Below are 19,703 nucleotides of genomic sequence, written 5' to 3' on the forward strand. Positions count from 1 at the left end.
ACTCGGGTCCACGGTTAACCCCAGACTGCCCGCTCCGTCACCTTGGACCACACACATCCTGCAACGCATCATGGATATCCAGCAGGTTATTTTCTGCAGGTCCCGCTGCTAACTAGTTACAAATAATTATCTGTTTGCCAAATACTCGGGGACAACTTTATCCGTGGAACTGGACATCCCATCCATCCAATTGCAATTATACGCCAGTGGCCTTGAGTCGCCGCTGGTCACTGGTGGTACGAGGTTAGCCCAACCATCAGAGTTTTGGGTTTCCGAACTGGCATAGCGAATGCCAAGGAAGCCCAAGGAGTCCTCTGAAGTGGAATCTCTGCGACTAATGCTGTGATTAGCATCTGCGTTGACAAACACAGTGAGCGGTCCCAAGGCGAAGATTCTGCGTTTCTTCAGTTTTTCACGGATCTACGGATCAGGGCACTGAGCTCACGGGCACTGGGAACAGGGTGCTGCGATGCGGAACCCCACCCAAGATGAATAATTATGGGTGATCTTTATGCTAGCACCGGCTCCTCGCTGGGACCGTTAATGCTCAAGTTGAGTCGCGGGGTTCCAGGGGTTTCAGGGGTTTCACGGAGTTCCATGGGTTCCGTGGACGCGGGACACGAGGATGGCTACCTGCGGCGTTTCCTTAGGCATTCCTGAAATTTCCTTCCTTCACCTTCAATTGATGCGCTCGAGTCGCGCTTTGTTAGCAGATATATTCACGCGTATTCCGCCGAAACTCGCTAATGGTCACAGCAAGTCGTCCGATACGATGCGATGCGATCCGAACTGAACCGAACTGAACTGAACTGAAACCATGTTTCACCTTGGTCCCCGCCTGTGTTATTAATGATGGAAATTTGAAAATACAGAAGGTTCAATAATTGCAACATCATTGGGTCTTCGATTTCTCAACCTTCGGCTGACTTTTGTCCCCGGGCCGTAAACAAATTGCCAGGCATTTCGCCACACTTTCCGATACTTCCAATACTTCCATACCCACCCAGGGACTTGTAAAACACACGCGCGTCCCTGAGCAACCAAAGCGCAGATATGTATATATCCCGATACCGATCCCAATTCCTATACCGATCCTGAAAACATGGCTCTACCTAAGATACGTAAAGATCCGATCGGCAGCACTGCGTTTATATTGCAGCAATTTCGAATCAATTGAATAGTTTCCACGAATGCGCACAAAGGCCATAAAACGCGTCGCGTGGTGAAGGCGCAGCTACAGATACGCAAACTATGAGATATTGTAACTGGCGGAAGGACAAACTTCTGCTTTTTCAGCAACGGCAACAGCTTCACCTTCACTTCGCTTTTGCCTGTTTGCATGTTGCCTGTTTGCCCGTTTTATTGGCCTTTTTGTCGTCGTAATTCACGTGTAAAACACGCCGAATGCCCAGTGCCCTTTCGGCCATCTCCCCTCCCTCCCTCGCTCCTACCAAAAACTGCACTCGAGGATTGCGCGTGCGCACCTCTCCATTTGTTTGCATTGCGCACACGCCCTTCCCCTCGGCCACTCTGGACTTCCTTTTTAGAGGCGTACGCCTGGAATTTGGGATGCGGAATCAAGTAATGGACAAACAGATCCATTGTCGATTTCCCTGAATTTTCGGCGCACGAATCAAGTTATTTTAACACTTGCCAAGGCGACGCGAAATGAAAATTGGTACTTAACGTGGCCTTGTCAAAGGGCACTAGGTACTGAGTTCTAAAATAGCTTGTTCCTTACAGCAATTATTCCCTAATTTCTTCAATTTCAATCATTCATAGCTCTCTTGAAGTTTACAATCTATCATCTATCGTCTAGTGCAAAACTTTGATTACATCCCATTCAAATGGCTGCTTATCGTGTGCAAACGCAATCGCAACCCTTGAAGAAATAGACAAGTTGCAGTTAAGCTCCCGTCTGCATGTTTGTTGCAGTTAAGCTCCCGACCAGAAGAGCTCCTTCAAGTCAAACCCCCCGATAAGCTATCACCGATTGTCTGCCAGCTTATATCAGCTAAAAATCCATCGAGTGGCTCCCACAAGTGGCAGTTGGCTTCAGGTGCACGTACCCAAATTCCCCAAACCGAATCGAAGCGATCCAAGCCCAATGACCAAATACCAGAAACCAATTCAAGTAGCTCGTGCAGTTCACCTTAATGCGCCCCTCGGCATTCGGCATTCGACATTCAACATTCGGCACTCGACGGGGGACAGGAAACTGCAGCTCCAAGTGACCGCCACTGCAACTGCATTTCGGACTCGAGATTGGCCAGTTATCTGCTGTCAGTCTGCCTACTCCTCCTCTTCCTTCTGCCCAGTTGCTCTGTCCAGCAGATAGCTACCCGTCATTGTCCGGAGGCACGAGTTCGATTAGTTGCTAGGGAAAGGTGTGCACTGACAGAAAAAAGCACTAGGTATCTGTTACAACCTGTCTTCTTACTACTAAAACTACTTATACCCAAGAAGTAAAGAGCTCGTAGTTCATTAACTTTCATAGCTCATTAGTACATAAGCATTTTAAGCGCATCCCAATTTATACTCATTTCAATTTCCTAGTGTACTGTTTGCCTTTGACCGGACGTTAATTGGATCACCCCAGCTGGACCCCAGTAGGATCTACTCCCGGTTCCCAATCTTGGCAGCTGTCTGCCGAACGACGCCCGCTGGGCACACATGTCCTCCTGATGTGTCCTCCTTTGATTGCCTACTAATCCTGGCCATCGATGCTCGGGCGACAATCGAAGTAAACAGCCAGACAAATGGGCAAACAAATGAGCCGGGGCGTGTGTCCTTAAACGAGCCAAATTGGATCATAACTGCGAAATCCGAAATGCGAAATGCTCAAATGGTGAATGCTGTATAACTGAAATGCTGAAATCTGTGCAAACAGCGCTCTAATTAAGTCCTGCGGAGAGGGTCCACCCATAAAAAGGACCTCGCTCCAAATAGCCGACTATTAAAGCTGGACAATGGGGGCGCGTGTTTTCTGAATTGCGTCACTAGAGTGCTAACTTGGATCGGGAATAGAACATTTTGGGGGAAGAACATATGTAACTGACGTCAGCTGCTTTCGAGAATGTCGCAAAATAACCTTTCTCAAAAGTAAGGAAGTTGAATTAAAAATTCGCTATTTCTAATTTTATTGTAATACTAAAAATGATAAACATTTCGGGGGAAGTCTGTAACTGACGTCAGCTGGTTTCAGAAGTGACGCAAAGTAACCTTTCTCAAAAGTGAGGAAGTTGAATTAGAAATTCGCTATTTCTAACTTTATTGTAATACTCATTTTGAAAATGAAAAACATTTCGGGGGAAGTCTGTAACTGACGTCAGCTGGTTTCGGAAGTGACGCAAAGTAACCTTTCTCAAAAGAGAGGAAGTTGAATTAGAAATTGGCTCATTTTGAAAAAGGGAAAACTAAAAACTTTTAACTCAGATAAGACGAAATGATTCATGTGTCAAAACTAGGGAGTAGAAGGCCTTGGGAACCTTGGAATCGATCCACTGAAACCAGGCTCGCGATAAGACCAAGACCAGAAGTGCCCAAAAGCGTGTAGGCGTTTCCCATGTGTATTTGACCCCTCGAGCTGCCCAGATTTCGGAACCCATTCTCCGATGGCATCAGCAACAGAAACAACGCAATATCAGCAAGCTGGGCTTATAATGGGGGCGAAACTACCGATCGAAGCCACTCACAGCCACCAGAATCAACAGAACCAGCACCAGAGCACCAGAGCACAACAACCAGAACCAGAGCCACCAGCTCCACATTGAAATATAATTGGTCCCATGGGCACCTACTTATCGGCAGGAATGTTCGTTTTTAATTGCCCCGCTTTGTCGAAATACAATTTGCCTTTGTAAAATTTAACACACTTTTTATCGAGTAACGAAAAAATAAAAGACGAACACTTACCGAGAAAAAACACTTAGCACGCTAACTGGCTGCTATCAAGTGTGGGAGAGAGTGATTCGCCCCAGAGCCAATCGGCATCGCAATGGCCTGGGAAGTGGGTCGATACAACGCCCACTCCCATTAGCTGGTGTGGAGCCACTCCAACTACTCTACTCCCCCCCTCCCAGCCACCCACTCCCATTCACTCGGATTCCCCTTCAATTTTCCCAACGAGCCATCATCGAACGACTCCAATCCAATTAAGGCTGCAAGCCAATCCATCTTGCTTCCTCAAAAATTTGAAACACTTGAAAGATTTATTTTCTAAATTGTATGTTCTGAAATTTGGGAGTTTTTTTTAAATATTTTAGGACACATTTCTATCAAAGGTTTAACCAAATATGAGTGAAATACTTCATAATAAATCGGGCCAAGACAAATATATAAGTAAACTGAACACTTCCTTCAAAGATACATTTCATCTAAGATACATTTTCATCTGTCGCCTTGGAAATCCCTAGGGACTTTTCTTCGAGTGCATTTCTGGGCAGAGCCAGGCACTTCAAATTACCGCCACTAATCTTGCGGGCATGTCACTTGGACGCGACCAGACCAGCCACAGATCCCAGTGTCCAAGCACAAACCCAAACCCGAGTCAAAATCCAAATCCAAATCCAAAATCCAGCGACCGACGACCGCAGCTCAAAGTGCAAAGTGCACTTGACAGACAGCCAGCTGCAGCAGCTGGCGAATGTATCTGCATGTGTAAATGTATCTGTAACTCTGGGCGGATATTCTTTCGATGCCCGGCTGCATTTCGAATGGCAATTGCATTTATTATCGCTCCACATCGCTTGCGGTTCAATTAACGCTTACTACTGTCCATTATCGATGTGTTTTGAGGGCGTATTTCCGCATCGCCATCGCAATTCAATTGTCCAGTCGAATATCTTGAGGCTCTTTTGCAATGCAATCGTCGTCGAGACAGAGACAGTTGACTCAAGCTGACACTTGATTTGATTTCATAATGGATACTGGAAGCCTGAACATAAATGCTAGCCTTTCATAAATATGGGTACAATTAATTAAGTTGTAAGTCATAATTCTGTAAAGAAAATTCGATTAACATTCATCAATTTCAAGAAATTCTATTTGAAATCAACCTGTAATAACTTCTTTTATTCCTAATCTTAAAAGGTTTTTCTACTTTATTCGTTTAGAACTACGAACTTATTATTTTCATTTGAATCTGAGCGGCATTAGTTGCGCCACCTATGCTGAGCTCTGTAAAACCTGGTGGCAACGCAAGCAAATAATTCTAGTGTGCCTAAAAGCATGCTATGAAAATGGGAAAAGTTCGCCAATTGGATCGGCTCTACTTTGTGGGCTGCTAAGGAGATTTTAAGGAAGAATATTATTATTTAAATATAAAGATAAGAGCAAAAAGGCAATTTATAAGCAGTACATATTCAAGTGTTGTGCAAAACCATCGGCCATCGGCATTCCTGTTTTATATAAAAACAAAGTACTTAAGTCACCCGCGCCGTATCGATGAATTGCTATCGATAGCAGTTCCAGTTGGAAGCTTCCAAGTGCAACTCATCGCTCTTGCACTCTCCAATCAGAAGCCACAACAAACACTTTGATTAACCAAAACACAACGATCACATCAGAATCCAACTGGACAATAATAATGGAAGATAAGGTTATCGGATCTGAACGTTGGGTAACCAACTCAGTCGGCGGAGAACTACGGAACAATGAGAACGTGGTTGCGCAGCGAAGTGTTAATAGTCTTGCTGGGACTTCTGGGGCTTCCCCAGTTGATAACTGGCGGTAATATTCTGGCCGTGTATCCGCACTTCGGTTTCAGCCACTTCAAGGTGGTGATGCCCATACTGAATGAGTTGGCGCAACGTGGTCATGACATCACGGTGATCTCGTACGTGCGGAACCCCCAAGCCGCAGCCTATCCCAACTACAAGGAGCTATTGACATCGGCGCCTGGCGAGGATCAGGCGAGCACCACTATCAACTTGGTTCCCCTGACGGAGCACACACCCACCAGATCGCTGGGCGTTCTCATCCGGGAGTATGTGGCCCTGCACGAGGAGGGTCAGAAGAGCTGTGAGCACCTCTACGCTAGTGGCCACGTGGAACGGGTCATCGAACGGCATCAGCATAAGCCCTATGATCTGCTACTCACCGAGTACTTCAACTCCGATTGCCAACTGGCGTTGGCCAAGCTATTGAAGCTGCCAATCATAGGCTTGAGTACCTGTGCACTGATGCCCTACTACTACGATCGCATCGATCTGCCCGACACACCTGCCTTCATACAGTCGGAATTCGTGGGATTCGCTGGCCAACTAAACTGGCATGAACGGCTACTCAACTTCGTTCAGGCCAAGTTGCTGAAGTTGCTGTACAAGTACCACTCCAATAGGGCTGATAACGCCTTGGTGCGGAAGTACCTGGGAGTGGAAGTGGACGTGGATGAGGTGGCTCGCACTCAAACGGCTTTTGTATTCGGCAACCAACATTACTCCCTGATGGGCAGCCGCCCACAGTCACTGCAATTCGTGGAAATCGGAGGAGTACACATCACTAAGAAGGCGGAGCAGGAACTACCAGAGCATATAGCCAATTTCCTTAATCAATCAGGAGAGGGTGTGATCTTTATAAGCTGGGGCTCCATGGTGCGGGCTTCAAGCATTGACGCAGATAAACTGTCGGCCATACTAGAAGTGCTAAAGAGCCAGCCACTGAAGATCATCTGGAAATGGGAGGCGGATGAGACACCCGCAGCAGATTCCTCCAAGTTTCTCTTCGTCAAATGGGCTCCCCAACTGGCGCTATTGTGTAAGTTACTACCTTCAAATTCCCTTAAGCAGGTTTCCCATTCTATGAAGAAACCAGTTATGTCGTAGCTATTTACATTTGTAACTTAAATCGCTTCCACTTTAGGTCACCCCAAAGTAAAGTTGTTTTGGGCCCATGGCGGCTTACTGGGAACCACGGAAACAGTGCATTGTGGCAAACCCCTGCTAGTCACCCCAATCTACGGAGATCAGTTCCTCAATGCATTCTCGGTGCAAAATCGCGGAATGGGTCTCAAGTTGGACTACCAAGACATCACTGTACAAAATCTAAACAAAGCTCTTACAGAGCTCCGCAAAAATAGGTACTTTTCAAATGCTTTTCAAAAAAGCGAAGTTATTTTAACATATTTCTTTGCAGTTACGCCCAACGATCGCTTGAGGTCTCCAAGGTGTTCAATGGACGCCAGCAGACGCCGCTGGAATCGGCCATTTGGTCTGTGGAACATGTCATCAACAATGGATTAGTTGCCGCCAAACTACTGCAATCTCCAGGCATAGAACTCAATGGATTCATCTACCATTCACTGGATAGTGTAGCCCTGATCCTGACACCTTTAATTCTACTGATCGTAGTCCTATGCTATTTGTGCAAAAGGAATCCAGCAAAGTCTGCCAACAAGAAAGTTGGCAAGAAGGCCAAGAGATCGTAGTCTACTAAAATTTACGCATGACTAGACAATTTCTGTAACAACAAATATATATTAAGCATCGTTTAAGAGGACTTCAGTAGCGCAGACGCTGCATGCAATCTCTGCGACACTCCTCGAAGGTCATGAAGTTGTTCTCAGTGGAGGCACAGCCCGTGTAGATGAAGCTCTCGCAGTTTCCGGTGTTCCTATTGTAGGCATACCGCAACTGCCGACCTCGGCACAAACCAGGTGCCTTGGGCTGTCTGCAGGCTGGAATTAGGACAACTTAGTTAAAATCTAGCTTATTATTTAATAAATCCAGGACATACCAATTATCTGTTCTATTTGTTCGTGCGTCTGATTTTCCAGGCTCGGCAGACCCAACGAAAGGCCCACGACCAAAAGCAACAGCAGCCAAAGTTGCCTCCAGCTCGAAAGCAAAACCATTCTGTTCAGTTCATAAATCTATATCTGAATGTTATGTATCCACTTGATTCTCCAGTTACACTTTCGTTATCCAATTGCAGCGCTTCAGTTTTCCGTTGCGATCTGCACCAACGTCAGTGACAGAATGTTCTCATTTAATTTGTGTGGCATTTTGACTGATTTTTCTCGGCTTTCTTTCGTCTTCCGTTCCTCACGTAGTTGAGTTTCGTTTTTGGCCAACTTCGTTTCCATTTCGGCGTTTCCTATTCTTACTGCATATTTTCCACTGCACTCTTTTCCTAAGTGAAAACGTGTGCCCCGAGATGCGCCCATATAGGAAGTACCTTGAAAAAGGTCAAGTTGAGTGCGCTGTTTTACATGATGTAAAAGCGCTGTTCATTTCACATTGCACTTAAACAAATTACTACGTTTACTGTGAATGTCGTAATATTGAATATCTTATCTATTACAATTAATGGTCAACATGTAAAACTACAACGATTTATCGGATCAATTTGTTTATTCAATTTCTAACTGGTTTACTTAAAAAAAGACAATTAAAAGGGCATGTTATTCGTACAAATAATAGACATGATCGCTAAGACTAATGAAAGACAGTAGAGAGGTCACATAGAATTTAAAGAAATGTGTGACGGAAGATCTTGGTCAAATGTTGCTTTCAAATGTTTATCTTACAGACTATAAGGCAACCCGATTTGTATGCATTAACAATGATGTGTAATAATTATGTTAAAAATATTTAATAGATACAAATAGCTGAATTTATACAATGCACATGGCTAACAGAGCTCTAAAACAGAGTCACAGACCTACTTACAATTTACATCAATTCCATGCGAACTAGACACATATATCCTCATTATAAAATAATAGTTATAAACTCGTTAATAAATTCATTGCGTTGCACATCATGGGTATAACATCACGGAGACGTATGTATCTATAAATCTCAAATGGAGCTGCGACGATGAATGATTGTGCTTTTGTGTCGGCCCTTGGCCTTGCGACTGCTACGTTTCTTTGTTTTTTTTTGGGGCAGCTTTTCGATGCGAGCTGCTGACTGTTGCTGTTGGCTTTGGCGTACATATGGCGCACTTAAGATCAATTTTTCCTCCCTGGCTATCATCTTCTCTAGTTTTCCGCAGCAGAAGCGTTTAGAGAGCAACGTCTAGGAAACGGCTTCGGAATCTCCTCAGAAGTCCTTGTCCCATCCAGTGACATCGTCTGGTGGCGGACCCTCTGGATCAGGGGGATAGTCATCAAAGTTGGTGGTATCGACCACGCTTTTCACGGCGGGCTTAATGGGCGGCTCCAGGGTGCAGTTCTGCAGGCCCCACCAATAGAAGCCATCAAACCATCTGTGCGGGAAATAATTAACGAATGAGTCTCTATTTCATGTACTTTTGGAAATGGATCTTACTTGTGCTTCTGGATCTCACTGATTCCCCCACGCTGGTAGCCCAATCGCTCGGCGGGATTGTCGCGACAGAGCTTTTTGATCAGGTTGCTGGCATTGCGGGTGATATTCCTTGGGAATTCGATGGCGTCGATACCCTTAAGTATAATGTTGTAGGTGCGCATGGGATCCGAGCCCGTGAATGGAGGGGTGCCTAGAATAAGCAATATAAAATGTTTATTTACATTACGGCGATACTTAAATCGTTTCCTACACTCACCAGTAAGCAACTCGAACATGAGCACTCCCAGCGACCAATAATCCGCACTGATGTCATGACCCCGGTTGAGAATCACCTCGGGAGCCACGTACTCTGGAGTGCCGCAGAAAGTCCAGGTCTTCCTGCCCGTCTGCAGCTTCTTGGCAAAGCCAAAGTCCACCAGCTTCACATAACCGCGTTCATTGAGCAGCAGGTTTTCCGGCTTCAGATCACGATAGATGATGTTACGCGAGTGTAGGTAATCAAAGGCCTCCACCACACACGCCGTGTAGAAGCGGGTGGTGCTGTCGTCGAAGTTGCCCTTGTCCCGCAGAATCGTCCAGAGTTCGCCGCCCAGACAGCTCTCCATCAGCATGTACAGGTACTTCTTGTCCTTGAAGGTCTTGAACAGCTTCACGATGAACTGGCAATTGGCCTCGCCCATGATCTCCTTCTCGGACATGATGTGCTGCTGCTGTCGCGTTTCCACAATCTGTGACTTTTTCATCTGCTTGAGGGCGAAGGACCTGGAGCTATCTCCATTTGTTTGGACCAGCTCTACGCGACCGAAGCCTCCAACTCCAAGGGTTGCGATGACGCGCAGATCTGTGAGGTTGATGTCTCGGAATTCCTCATTGATCCTACAAGTGAATGGGTTGTTAGTTCATGTTTTTAAACGTTTATAATCTAGATAAGCTGAAGATCTTCAAACCCAATACAAAACATTTAGTTTGAAAACTTTGGCGAAACTAACATTTTGCTTAAGTCATCTTCCTTACACCCAACCATTCGTTTTCAATCTTCTTGCCAAGCGTACTATAACTACTAATTTGAGTCAAATTAAATGTGGTAATTTTGCATTGCCCTCACTTGACTATCAGGTAATTATACATTTAAAACCATCAACAAAAATTTGTTGATTTGGAGGTGGTTCATTGACCTTGTTTTTGATTGATTTAATTCCTCATTGCGCTTATCTTGATTCGTGATTTTGTTTTGTTTTTTCAAATATTCGCTTACTTTCTGCGTTCCATGGCGCCCTCGTCGTCGTAGCGATGCTTGATCTCGTCCAGATTGGAAATCAGCTGATTGAAGGTCTCGCGATCGATGACCAGACAACTGACGCCATCGGCGGACTCGCAAATAATATTCGCCGTGCGCAGATCATCGCTGAATAAATGTGATACACATTAGTTATAGAATATATGTATATGGTAATCTTTTTGAAATGAAACTCACCCCTGAAGAGCCTTCTCCCCAAAGAAATCCCCTTTGCCCAGCATGCGTATGAACTTCTCCTCCTGCGTGTCCTGCTGCTTGATCGTCACACGCACCTTTCCCTTGGAGATGATGAAGAAGGTATCGCCTCTGGCGCCCTGGCGCACAATGTAGTCGCCGCGCTGGTAGTGCGTCTCCTCCAAGACATCGGAGATTTTGATGAGCGTGTCTTCCGCCAGGTCTTTGAAGATGGGCACACTAGCGGTAGCGATAAGAAGACCAAAAATTGTTAGTTTCATTCGAGATAATCTCCGTTGCAGGCCATAGAAAGTGCTGTAATTAGTGGACGAGCCAAGTTCGATCTAGATAAGTGAATTCCACGGTAATGGGAATCTATTGTTGACCTACATCGATCTTCAAGACTGAAAGTCGCACCTGAACTCCTCCCATTACGGTTTTCCCTGCGGCTGGCATTTTTCTATGTGCATCGCACACATCATTTATTGTTACACTGAACAAAAACACAAGCAAGTTACCTTCCACATAGCCACTGTTTCTACGTAGGTTTCTGCTGCATTCATAGAAATCAATTTGCAGTTTATCTATTAAACATTTTCGTTTGTGATAGACCTTTCTATATCTTTACAGTGAAGTAGGACAATTTCTAAACCTTTTTCTCTATCTGTAGAGCAGCGTAATCCAAGCTGAACTCCTCCCATTCTGTTTTTTCCCGCTGTCTAGCATTTTTTCAGTGAATGCCCACATGTATCTGGAGTCTATAGCTGCAGTTCCAGTTGCAGCTGCAGTATCTGTATCTGAATCTTTGATCAGCGTCATCATCAGCCCATTGCACTTTCATTTTCAATCTGCTTTTTCCGCTACTTCTCGAATCTGGAATAGGCAACGAGTGCATGGTCGAGGCCTCAATTATGGTTTTTAGCAGTTTTTCAGTTTTTACGGACGACCAATTAAACGCGATTAATTTGCCGGTCACTCCGTAGGCAGGAGCGACTGGAGATGGAAGTGAGACTGGAAACCGCCACAGACTTGGCCAAAAACAAAACAAAAAAAACAAAAAAAAACTGGTTGAAAACACGGCTGGCATTGGGAAAGAAATTTCTATGCGTTCGTTGGCATCCGCAGCCTGATGTGTGTTTAGCTGAAGTGAGTTTTCATTTGAGTTTGAGCCACTACAGCACGTCATATGGACGCCCAACACCATGACGATGGCAATGGCGATGGCGATGACGAGATGGCCATAATGCTGCATTCGATCTGAAGAGATGCCGTCGATGGGGCCGGCCGGCGGTGAAAGTTACCTTACTTTATTCGCCATCCATACCTTGCACGATTTGAACACACAAATCGAGCGAGCTACAAAAAAAATCCTTAAGCTAAGCGATTTTTACATTTGCCATGATAGAGTAATGACCATACACGAGCTGCACTGCGGAATTGATATAATTAAGTGCAAATGAACATTAATTACGCCCAAATTGCAAATAACCAGTCGGCACCATCTCGCCAACAAATCGCCGCAGGCTCAGAAGGCTCATTAAAATGCACATTAAATTGCCGTTTGGCAATGGGGAAGTCAATCTGATCTTCGAGAGGAGTGCCCAAGGAGGCGGAGCAGGAGGTGGGCTACTCACCTCTTGAGGAAGTCGCTGTACTCCGCCTGCCGGATGAGGCCCGTTCGCATCATGATGGTCTGGAAGCACTGGCGCTCGATGGCCCACAGGTTGCACTCGGTGATCGCGGTGATGGTCGCCGTTCGCTGGCAGTTGTACAGGATCGCCAGTTCGCCAAGGACCTTCGCACCCGACAGCGTGGAGAGGTACTTGCCCTCGCGGGAAACCTCCACGCGTCCATCTGGGGAGGAAATATAAATCTTCATTAAGTAAATCTTAAATGTTTCGATAGTAAATCCTATCCTACTGTAATAAAAGACTAGAAATATAAATCCTAATGGTTCCTGTATAAAATGCCCTTCCAACCCTTACCCTGCTCTGCCTCCTCCTCCTGGCCACCGCTGGACTGCTCCTTGAGATTGCCCGTCCTGCGTCGGCGGGCATATGTGTGCACTGGAACGATGAGGCGGGGTCGTGGTATACAGAAACCCTCCCCGTTGAGATCCTTGGAGCTGCCATTGCTGCTGGCAGCCGGTGAGATTTGTGGACTCTTTTGACGCACAGCCTTCTCCCCCTCCAATTTGAGTCCTTCAATAGCCTGCTCCAAGCTGAGGCGTCGCAGGGAAGCGGTGGAGTCCCTAGTTCTGGCCACACTTCTGCTGAACGACGTGGTCTGGTTGGGCATTCTAACCGTGGCGTAGCGCTGAACCGAAGTTTGTGATCTGCTCAGAGGTTTCGAGACCCTTTTTTTAGGTGGCTCGGGAGGCGGTTCTCTGGGTGGCGGAACCATCAGTCTCTGTGGCTGCTGGCAGATCACTACTTGATCCTGCGAATCCTCTGCAGCCGAGGAGAATGTGGAGTAGGCGGAGGAACTGTTGCTGAGATTTTCCTTGACTTTCGGTGGCGATCTCAAGGTGGCATAACTGGGCGGTTGCGACATGGTTTGGGAGCGACGCAGGGACGGCGGTTTCACGGAGAATTGTTGCCGCGGTCTCGGAACTCTTGGTCTCTCCGTGGGATCCAGTACGTAGTGGTTAACTGCAGGTGGTTCCTGGTTACTAGCCAACTTCTGCTTTCCCTGCGAGGTGACTTCCAGCTCTTCGTGATCGTGATCGTGTTCGTGCACCTGCTCCTGATCCTGATCCTCGGCCACCCAACCGTTGTGCATCTGCTGCTGCTGATGATGCTGCAGTGGCGATGGCCTGTAGCCATTCAGCTCCTTGATGGTGCTCACTATGCGTTTGTCCCGTGACTGCAGCTCCAACTGCCGGATATTCTCCAGGGTCATTTGGTACTTGCTTAGGGCGGAGATGCCCTCGATGAGGAAACTGCTGCCGGCGGAGCTGCTTTGTCTGCTCAATTTGGAGCCCGTTGTGGTCGTTGGAGCCGGCTGATTTGCAGCCCTCAGCCAGTTGGCTTCGTACAGTGCACCCATGGCACTGCTGCCCTCCAGCGAGAGACTCGCATCGACGGCTTTGCCCGGATAATGTTTGATTTTCATTACGAAAGTGAAAAATTTCACTTGACCAGCAGCGGCGGCGACGACGTGATTCGTTTGTCTTTAACTCCACCAGCAAAAGCACCAACACCAACACCAGAGTTTAGTTTATGTTTTTGTGCCTGTTGTTTGTTATTTTCGGAGGTCTTTTGCATAACCAAAGAGCTCTGCAGTTTCGCGCACGGAATATTTGAAGAGTCACTGGGAATGGCGATGTCTACGGTTTGGTTTTCAGGCCTCTGATGTTGCTAACAAAATCACAATAATGTATTTGTTATTTATATTGCAAAAGCCACACACGTTTGCTGTTTCAGTTGCTGTGTTTCACTTGCTGTGTTTCTGCCGTCGACGACGGTGTTGTAAACTTTCCATGTTTTTTGCGACTTGCCTCACGTTTGTGGATTGATTTTGTTTATGGCCTGTTGATCTACCAACTTTGACAAGCGGCCAAAAGGCACAGTGGCGGGCAGTACAATAGTACTATAAAATCAAACCAAAACAGTGCTCAGAATATGAAAACTACTTCAAAAAACAACCTATTACCTATTTTAAATATCTTGGAAAACCACAATCCCTACCGGATTTGGGGAATTACGCACCGAACTAGTCTTGCAATCCATGCAATACACAACAGCATTTAGCCGAGTTGCAAATTAATTTCGGCCAATTGTTAAGAGCGTGTGAATGAGTGAGTCTCGCGTTTTTTTCCACCTCTGCTATTTGCGAGTGCATCAAAAGCTTAATCATCGACAAATTAGCCAATTGTGAATGAAAGCGGTTAAAGGGGAAGTGACAATTGGCCATGTTGCCAAAGGTAAACAATAATAATAAAGGCGGTCTTGTCTGGACAATCAAAAGTGACGTATTGACCGACCTAGAGAGGCGTCCCAAATAAGTCCAGTGACCAGCGGTGCTGGGCTCCAAAAATTTGGAGCGTGACTTCGAATTGGAAGGGAGTTGTTAGTTGCGAGTGTGGTTTCCATTTGGATCTGGCTCCATTTACGCTAATTGATCGGGCAAACTGACGCAAGAGATCTTTATGACTCACTTATTAGTTATTAGGGGAGTGCTCGAAATCTGCGGGCGATCTCAGGCAAATATTTATTTTAATTAAGTAAATATTCAATGCGCCAAATAGACAACGTAAATTGGAAAGTCTGGATGTTTTGGAACAGGGTGTGCCGACCAATAATATAAGAAGATAATGTGTTAGCTGCTATATTAGCATTATCATAAATAGAAATGCGTCAGAAGAGCAAGATCACATGCCAAACTTGTGCCTAAAAATGCTTTAAAAGCTAATAAATTTCCATACGAAGTATGGTATGATATGATAGCACATGTGCAGGGAACCCGCTTTATAAATAGACAATCAAAACAGAGCGATTCAATTAAAAACGCTCTGTTGTCACGACTACGCACAATCGGAAACGATGACTACTAAACAAACAACAATTATGTGCGAGCGGCGAAGATAAACAATTAACAAAGATCATTTGTGGCACCTTGAATATGAACAATCAAACAGTAAACACTGGTGTTGTTGAACCACACTCGCAGCTAATGGCAAACAAATTGCCGTGCTCACAGACACCTATTTACGTAAGAGTAGCGGGCGAGATAAATGGAGAGACCCGAGAACGCTGTTATCACTACGTGGTTTTCCATGTGAAAACAACTCGTGCCTTGGCTTTTCAAAGTGATAACAGAGCGTACACACAACACATGGCGGAGATTTACTATTCCAGTAAATTGCTTTAATAACAAAAACTCTATTTATAAGGAATTTGGCGCGTTTTTAGAGAGATTTCCTTCTTATAATGGCAGAGTTTTTCCAAAAAATATGTGTGGAAAGCTACGGAGCTTGGAGTTCCACGAGTTCAGCGGGGTCGAGGTTTGCTGGCTTTTAAAATGCGGAAATCCGTCAAGCCCAGCTGAACACCCCAAAAAAAGCAGCAAAATGGAAACAAGTAAATGGAGAAAAAATGTGTACAAATTGAAACTGCAGACATTTTGCAACTTTGCCCAGCGACTGGCTCCAAGTATTAATGGTTGTTGGATGTCGAGTGTTGGCAAGGTCAGCCGGTGTCTGATTCGCCGATTTGAATACAATCGCAGAGCGGAGGAAACAAGAATTTAAACAGCGTTTGCACTGTGCGAAAAATCTTTAAATACAGATTCACTTGGCATGCGACTTAATTGTAGGAAAATACCAATTACCATTTGTAACTGGCGGTGCTCATGGGAAAATACTCAAAATCATGGTTATTTCAAATAAACTACTTCGAACTCAGGGAAACTGAGTCTCCTTTTAAATCAAAGTACTTAGTTATTATATAAGTTATTGTTTTTTTTCAGTGTGCCCCGCCACCTGGCTTTCTGTAGCAGCTATTTATAGAAGTTAACGGATCTCCAGAGCAGGGTTTTGGATGCCTCGCCTCGATTAAGGCGAAGTTAGTCACAGACTTGGACTTGTGTGCCAAGGGCAGCGGATTCGGATTCAGATTCGGATACGGATTGAGATCGAGTGCGAGTCCGAGAGTCCAAGTCATTTTCGGTTTTGCATGACAGCTCGTAATTTACTTTTTGGTCCGCCCTTTTGGCTGACAATTAAGGCAAGACAAAATTGGCATTGGCTTAGTCATGTTTTGTTTTTGACCGCATTTTGGCGCACACATTGGCTAGGAAATCACCATAATAATCATTTATGGCCATAGCTCAGTTGACGTTTCTTTTGTTGTTTGTCTATGCTAATGAAAGACGGCTATAAAGAAAGTTGTACAAACTGGATACAAAAAAAGGGAGGCAAGATCAGAGGTCCGAAAGATCTTTTGTGTATACAATTTAGATTGTAGTCAAGCAAGATTCAGAATCAGCCAAACGGGGCAGATCGATTTCGCAAAACACTATTCCTTCTCATTATTTTGCCCATATAATAAAACAGCGATAAATCGAACAGACGAGATTCTAAAGTGATCTATGGGGTTTTCAGCACTGAATGGCCTTCGCGTTACTGATTAGATTGAAGATCATTGGGGAATGCCCCAGAGAATGTGAAAACAACCACTTTCTTATATACAATACACATATAATAATGTACAAATGTATAAGCTAACTTCGTGGAAACGTCTTAATAGACTAGCATCATTAACTTTCGATTAATCAATACTAAAATGGCTTCTGGGCATCTATTTAAATTGCCAATTAAGCTCTTCTCTTTTTTTCTTAAAAAGAAAATAGTTTGAGTGCTGAAAATGAAATGAGTCTCAGCAGCAAGAAGCTACCGAATTCGTTCCACTTGTTTGGGTTCAATTATAAGCCACTTGGGAAGGCCATAATTTTGACCAATTCAGCGCCCAGTTTCCTAATGATCTTGTGATCCACTTTCCGCCAGCTATCATTTTCCACTTTTCGTCTATTACCCAATCTCAATCTCAATTTTATTCGAGCGCCCAAGCGAAGCCAGTTCATTTGGCATGTCAAATGGCGAATGCCAAACTCGTTGGGTCGCTGGAAAGTGAGAGTGAGTTCCGAGTTCCAAGCTCCCAGAGCTCTGAGCTTCAGATCCCCCAGTTGAGTTGGAAAAATGACGAGAGAAGAAGCCAAATGACAGGTGGAGACCCGGTTCCAGGGCATGACATTAGCACAGATGCCTAGTTGCCTCTCCCTCGCCTCATGATCATCATCATCATCATCATCATCGTTTTGAGACAGTCTTTTGCCTTTTGACTCTGTGACTTCTTCGCACGATTTCTAAATTTCTGGGCATTACGCTTTTGTTTTTGGGGTTTCTACTTCTAGCAATATTTAATTAAATTTTCCACATTCTTCGGCACTTCAAGTGGATTTCTTTCATTTGAGGCGTATCATTTCATATCAGATTCTGTGTGCGATTTGTGTTCTCACATTCTTGCACGATCGGTTCGCAGCAGTGACATTTGGCATTATACGGTTTATAATGTCTGTATTTCTACACCATTATTGCCGATTTGTGTTTTTGGCTTCTTATTTCGGACCAATGACCGGACCGGGACATAATACATATACAAATACATACAAAACAACAACAACAACAACAACAGCAACCAAAACAACAACAACAACAAGAGCAACAGCTGCACAGGAAAACCACAAACCGGAATTCTTCAAGTGATCTTTGCGTTCAGCTCGAGAAAACAAAAAAAAAAGAGCAAAATCCAAGTCTCCGTTTCTGCGTCTCGTTCTCTCGAAGTTCGTGGGTGTTTCAGCTCATTTTCATCGCTTAATGCGAGCGCTTAAAGAATTCACTTTCACTTTTAATACACTTTATTCCAAGAATTTGCGAGCAGTTCAAAGAAAATTAACACGAAACGTTTGCCGATCGCTTTCAACATAATTTTACACACGAGCGGAAAAACCGAGCATGGGAAAACTGTGCGGTTTTGTTTACTTTGCTTGCTTTTATTCAGATTCAGAACAGCAACGAGTGCTATTTATGTAAGCATTATTGTTGGAAATAGCTCACAGGCATATGCACTATGATGCACAAGGCATTATTGTAATTGTCCGGTTTGTGGCTTTTTATTATTAATTCACTGGCGGTTGCCATATGCAAATATGCAATGCAATAAACCGTTAAGTACACACACGAGGGCGAATTGGAAGTCACGACAAGCGAGCCGAAGAAATGGCCAAACAAACACGAAGTGGGAGTTTTGATTTCTGTTATTCCTGTGCTGGATGTAACATTCAAATCCAGGTGCACTTTTCGCAACCGAGCGCGCATGCGTCACACACGTTCTCTCGCTACGCCGCCTGCCGGACGAATGACGAATGGCCCGAAGACGAAGATCGGCATCGGCATCCGAAGCACTGGAGCATTACTCATTCGCATTTCCCACTGAGCGATCGGCGGAGAGCAGAACAGCGACAGGGGCAGAGACAAATATACATAGATAGGGGAGACAGCTGAGCACGTTTTGTTTGTTTGTGGGCGAGAGCCCCAGAGATCGAGGGTTACAAGTGTGTGTGTATAAGTGTTGGGGAGAGCGAAAATACTCACACATACAGGTAAGAGCTGAACAAAATCAAGTGCTGTGCACTGAGGAAAAAGGTGCACTAACTTTAGAGCAGGGTATATAGTTATGATGGCGTAATTTGCTGTTTTGATCTAAGAATAATATTTAATGAATAAAACATGTAAATATTATGTTGTATGAAACTAGACTCTTATTAAAATATTGTTAAATAATGTGTTTTCAAACTACTCCACTTTTTCTCCCAGTGCAGTTATAGAGCGCCAAACCGGCGAACTGGTTTGGTCCTAAGTGACAAGCCAATTCGCTACGCGAAACAAAAGATATTCGAACGTTATCATCTGGAAAACGTAACCATTCAGAAATGGAACAATGAACGTGCAGAAATAATTATAGATCCAGAGGTCCAGTGACCTCAGAGCCAACGCGCATTAAACTGTTGCCTAATCAGGTTCGCATTTATATAAAATATATTCTTCGACTTGCTAATCGGTGCAGAGTATCAAAATAAATCGTACATCCCTTGAGATATGCCAGTTTAATCAGTAGGGTATTATATGAGAAGTACTTCCTGCTTTCCTATCGCGAATGCGTTTTGCAGGGCATTCCCCAAGTGAGCAAGGCCGAAACCTTGCAGATCTCGTAAACATCTGCTGTTTGGCTTGGCAATCATATGAAGTTTTCCTCTCCGATTTTCTTTCAACATGAAGTATCATATGTGCGGCACTATACCCATATGATATATAGACAGATGCCGTGACATCTGCTCATCGGTTTCAAGTAGCGGACATTGGTGCTTCGGGTTAAGGAAGCGAAAATCCCAGACGATGATGT

The 19,703-nt window shown here is 44.8% G+C and overlaps 3 protein-coding genes and 1 long non-coding RNA gene across 8 annotated transcripts in view; 2 read left to right on the forward strand and 2 right to left on the reverse strand.

Annotated features, from left to right (window-relative positions):
- Positions 1-2,082: 2,082 nt before the first annotated feature.
- Positions 2,083-3,870, forward strand: LOC120320816. Its single transcript, XR_005560388.1, has 2 exons — positions 2,083-2,414; positions 2,557-3,870. It is a non-coding gene; the product is annotated as an uncharacterized LOC120320816 (long non-coding RNA).
- A 1,645-nt stretch (positions 3,871-5,515) lies between these two features.
- Positions 5,516-7,734, forward strand: LOC6526749 (UDP-glucosyltransferase 2). The gene is made up of 3 exons (XM_002087816.3): positions 5,516-6,756; positions 6,862-7,078; positions 7,135-7,734. The coding sequence occupies exons 1-3, from the start codon at positions 5,655-5,657 to the stop codon at positions 7,424-7,426; spliced, it is 1,611 nt and encodes a 536-aa protein (XP_002087852.1). The 5' UTR covers positions 5,516-5,654; the 3' UTR covers positions 7,427-7,734.
- LOC6526750 (kappaPI-actitoxin-Avd3d) lies at positions 7,424-8,208 on the reverse strand. The gene is made up of 2 exons (XM_002087817.3): positions 7,735-8,208; positions 7,424-7,675 (listed from the first exon to the last, which is right to left on the reverse strand). The coding sequence occupies exons 1-2, from the start codon at positions 7,850-7,852 to the stop codon at positions 7,500-7,502; spliced, it is 294 nt and encodes a 97-aa protein (XP_002087853.1). The 5' UTR covers positions 7,853-8,208; the 3' UTR covers positions 7,424-7,499.
- A 124-nt stretch (positions 8,209-8,332) lies between these two features.
- LOC6526751 (cGMP-dependent protein kinase, isozyme 2 forms cD5/T2) overlaps positions 8,333-19,703 on the reverse strand; it is a 30,398-nt gene continuing 19,027 nt past the window's right edge. For 2 of the 5 annotated variants that reach the window (XM_015197784.3, XM_002087818.4), the window contains 6 exons: positions 12,378-12,597; positions 10,747-10,983; positions 10,528-10,677; positions 9,529-10,148; positions 9,273-9,462; positions 8,333-9,210 (listed from right to left, as the gene is read on the reverse strand). In XM_015197784.3, coding sequence (XP_015053270.1) covers positions 9,045-9,210; positions 9,273-9,462; positions 9,529-10,148; positions 10,528-10,677; positions 10,747-10,983; positions 12,378-12,597 — 1,583 coding nt within the window. In that variant the 3' untranslated portion in view covers positions 8,333-9,044. Of the gene's footprint in view, positions 9,211-9,272; positions 9,463-9,528; positions 10,149-10,527; positions 10,678-10,746; positions 10,984-12,377; positions 12,598-12,728; positions 15,799-17,990; positions 18,664-19,703 lie in introns of those variants that run through there. The other 3 variants (XM_015197785.3, XM_015197783.3, XM_039371521.2) reach the window with 3 other exon arrangements.

This window comes from Drosophila yakuba, chromosome 2L (genome assembly GCF_016746365.2).
Source record: "Drosophila yakuba strain Tai18E2 chromosome 2L, Prin_Dyak_Tai18E2_2.1, whole genome shotgun sequence".
Taxonomy (NCBI): domain Eukaryota; kingdom Metazoa; phylum Arthropoda; class Insecta; order Diptera; family Drosophilidae; genus Drosophila; species Drosophila yakuba.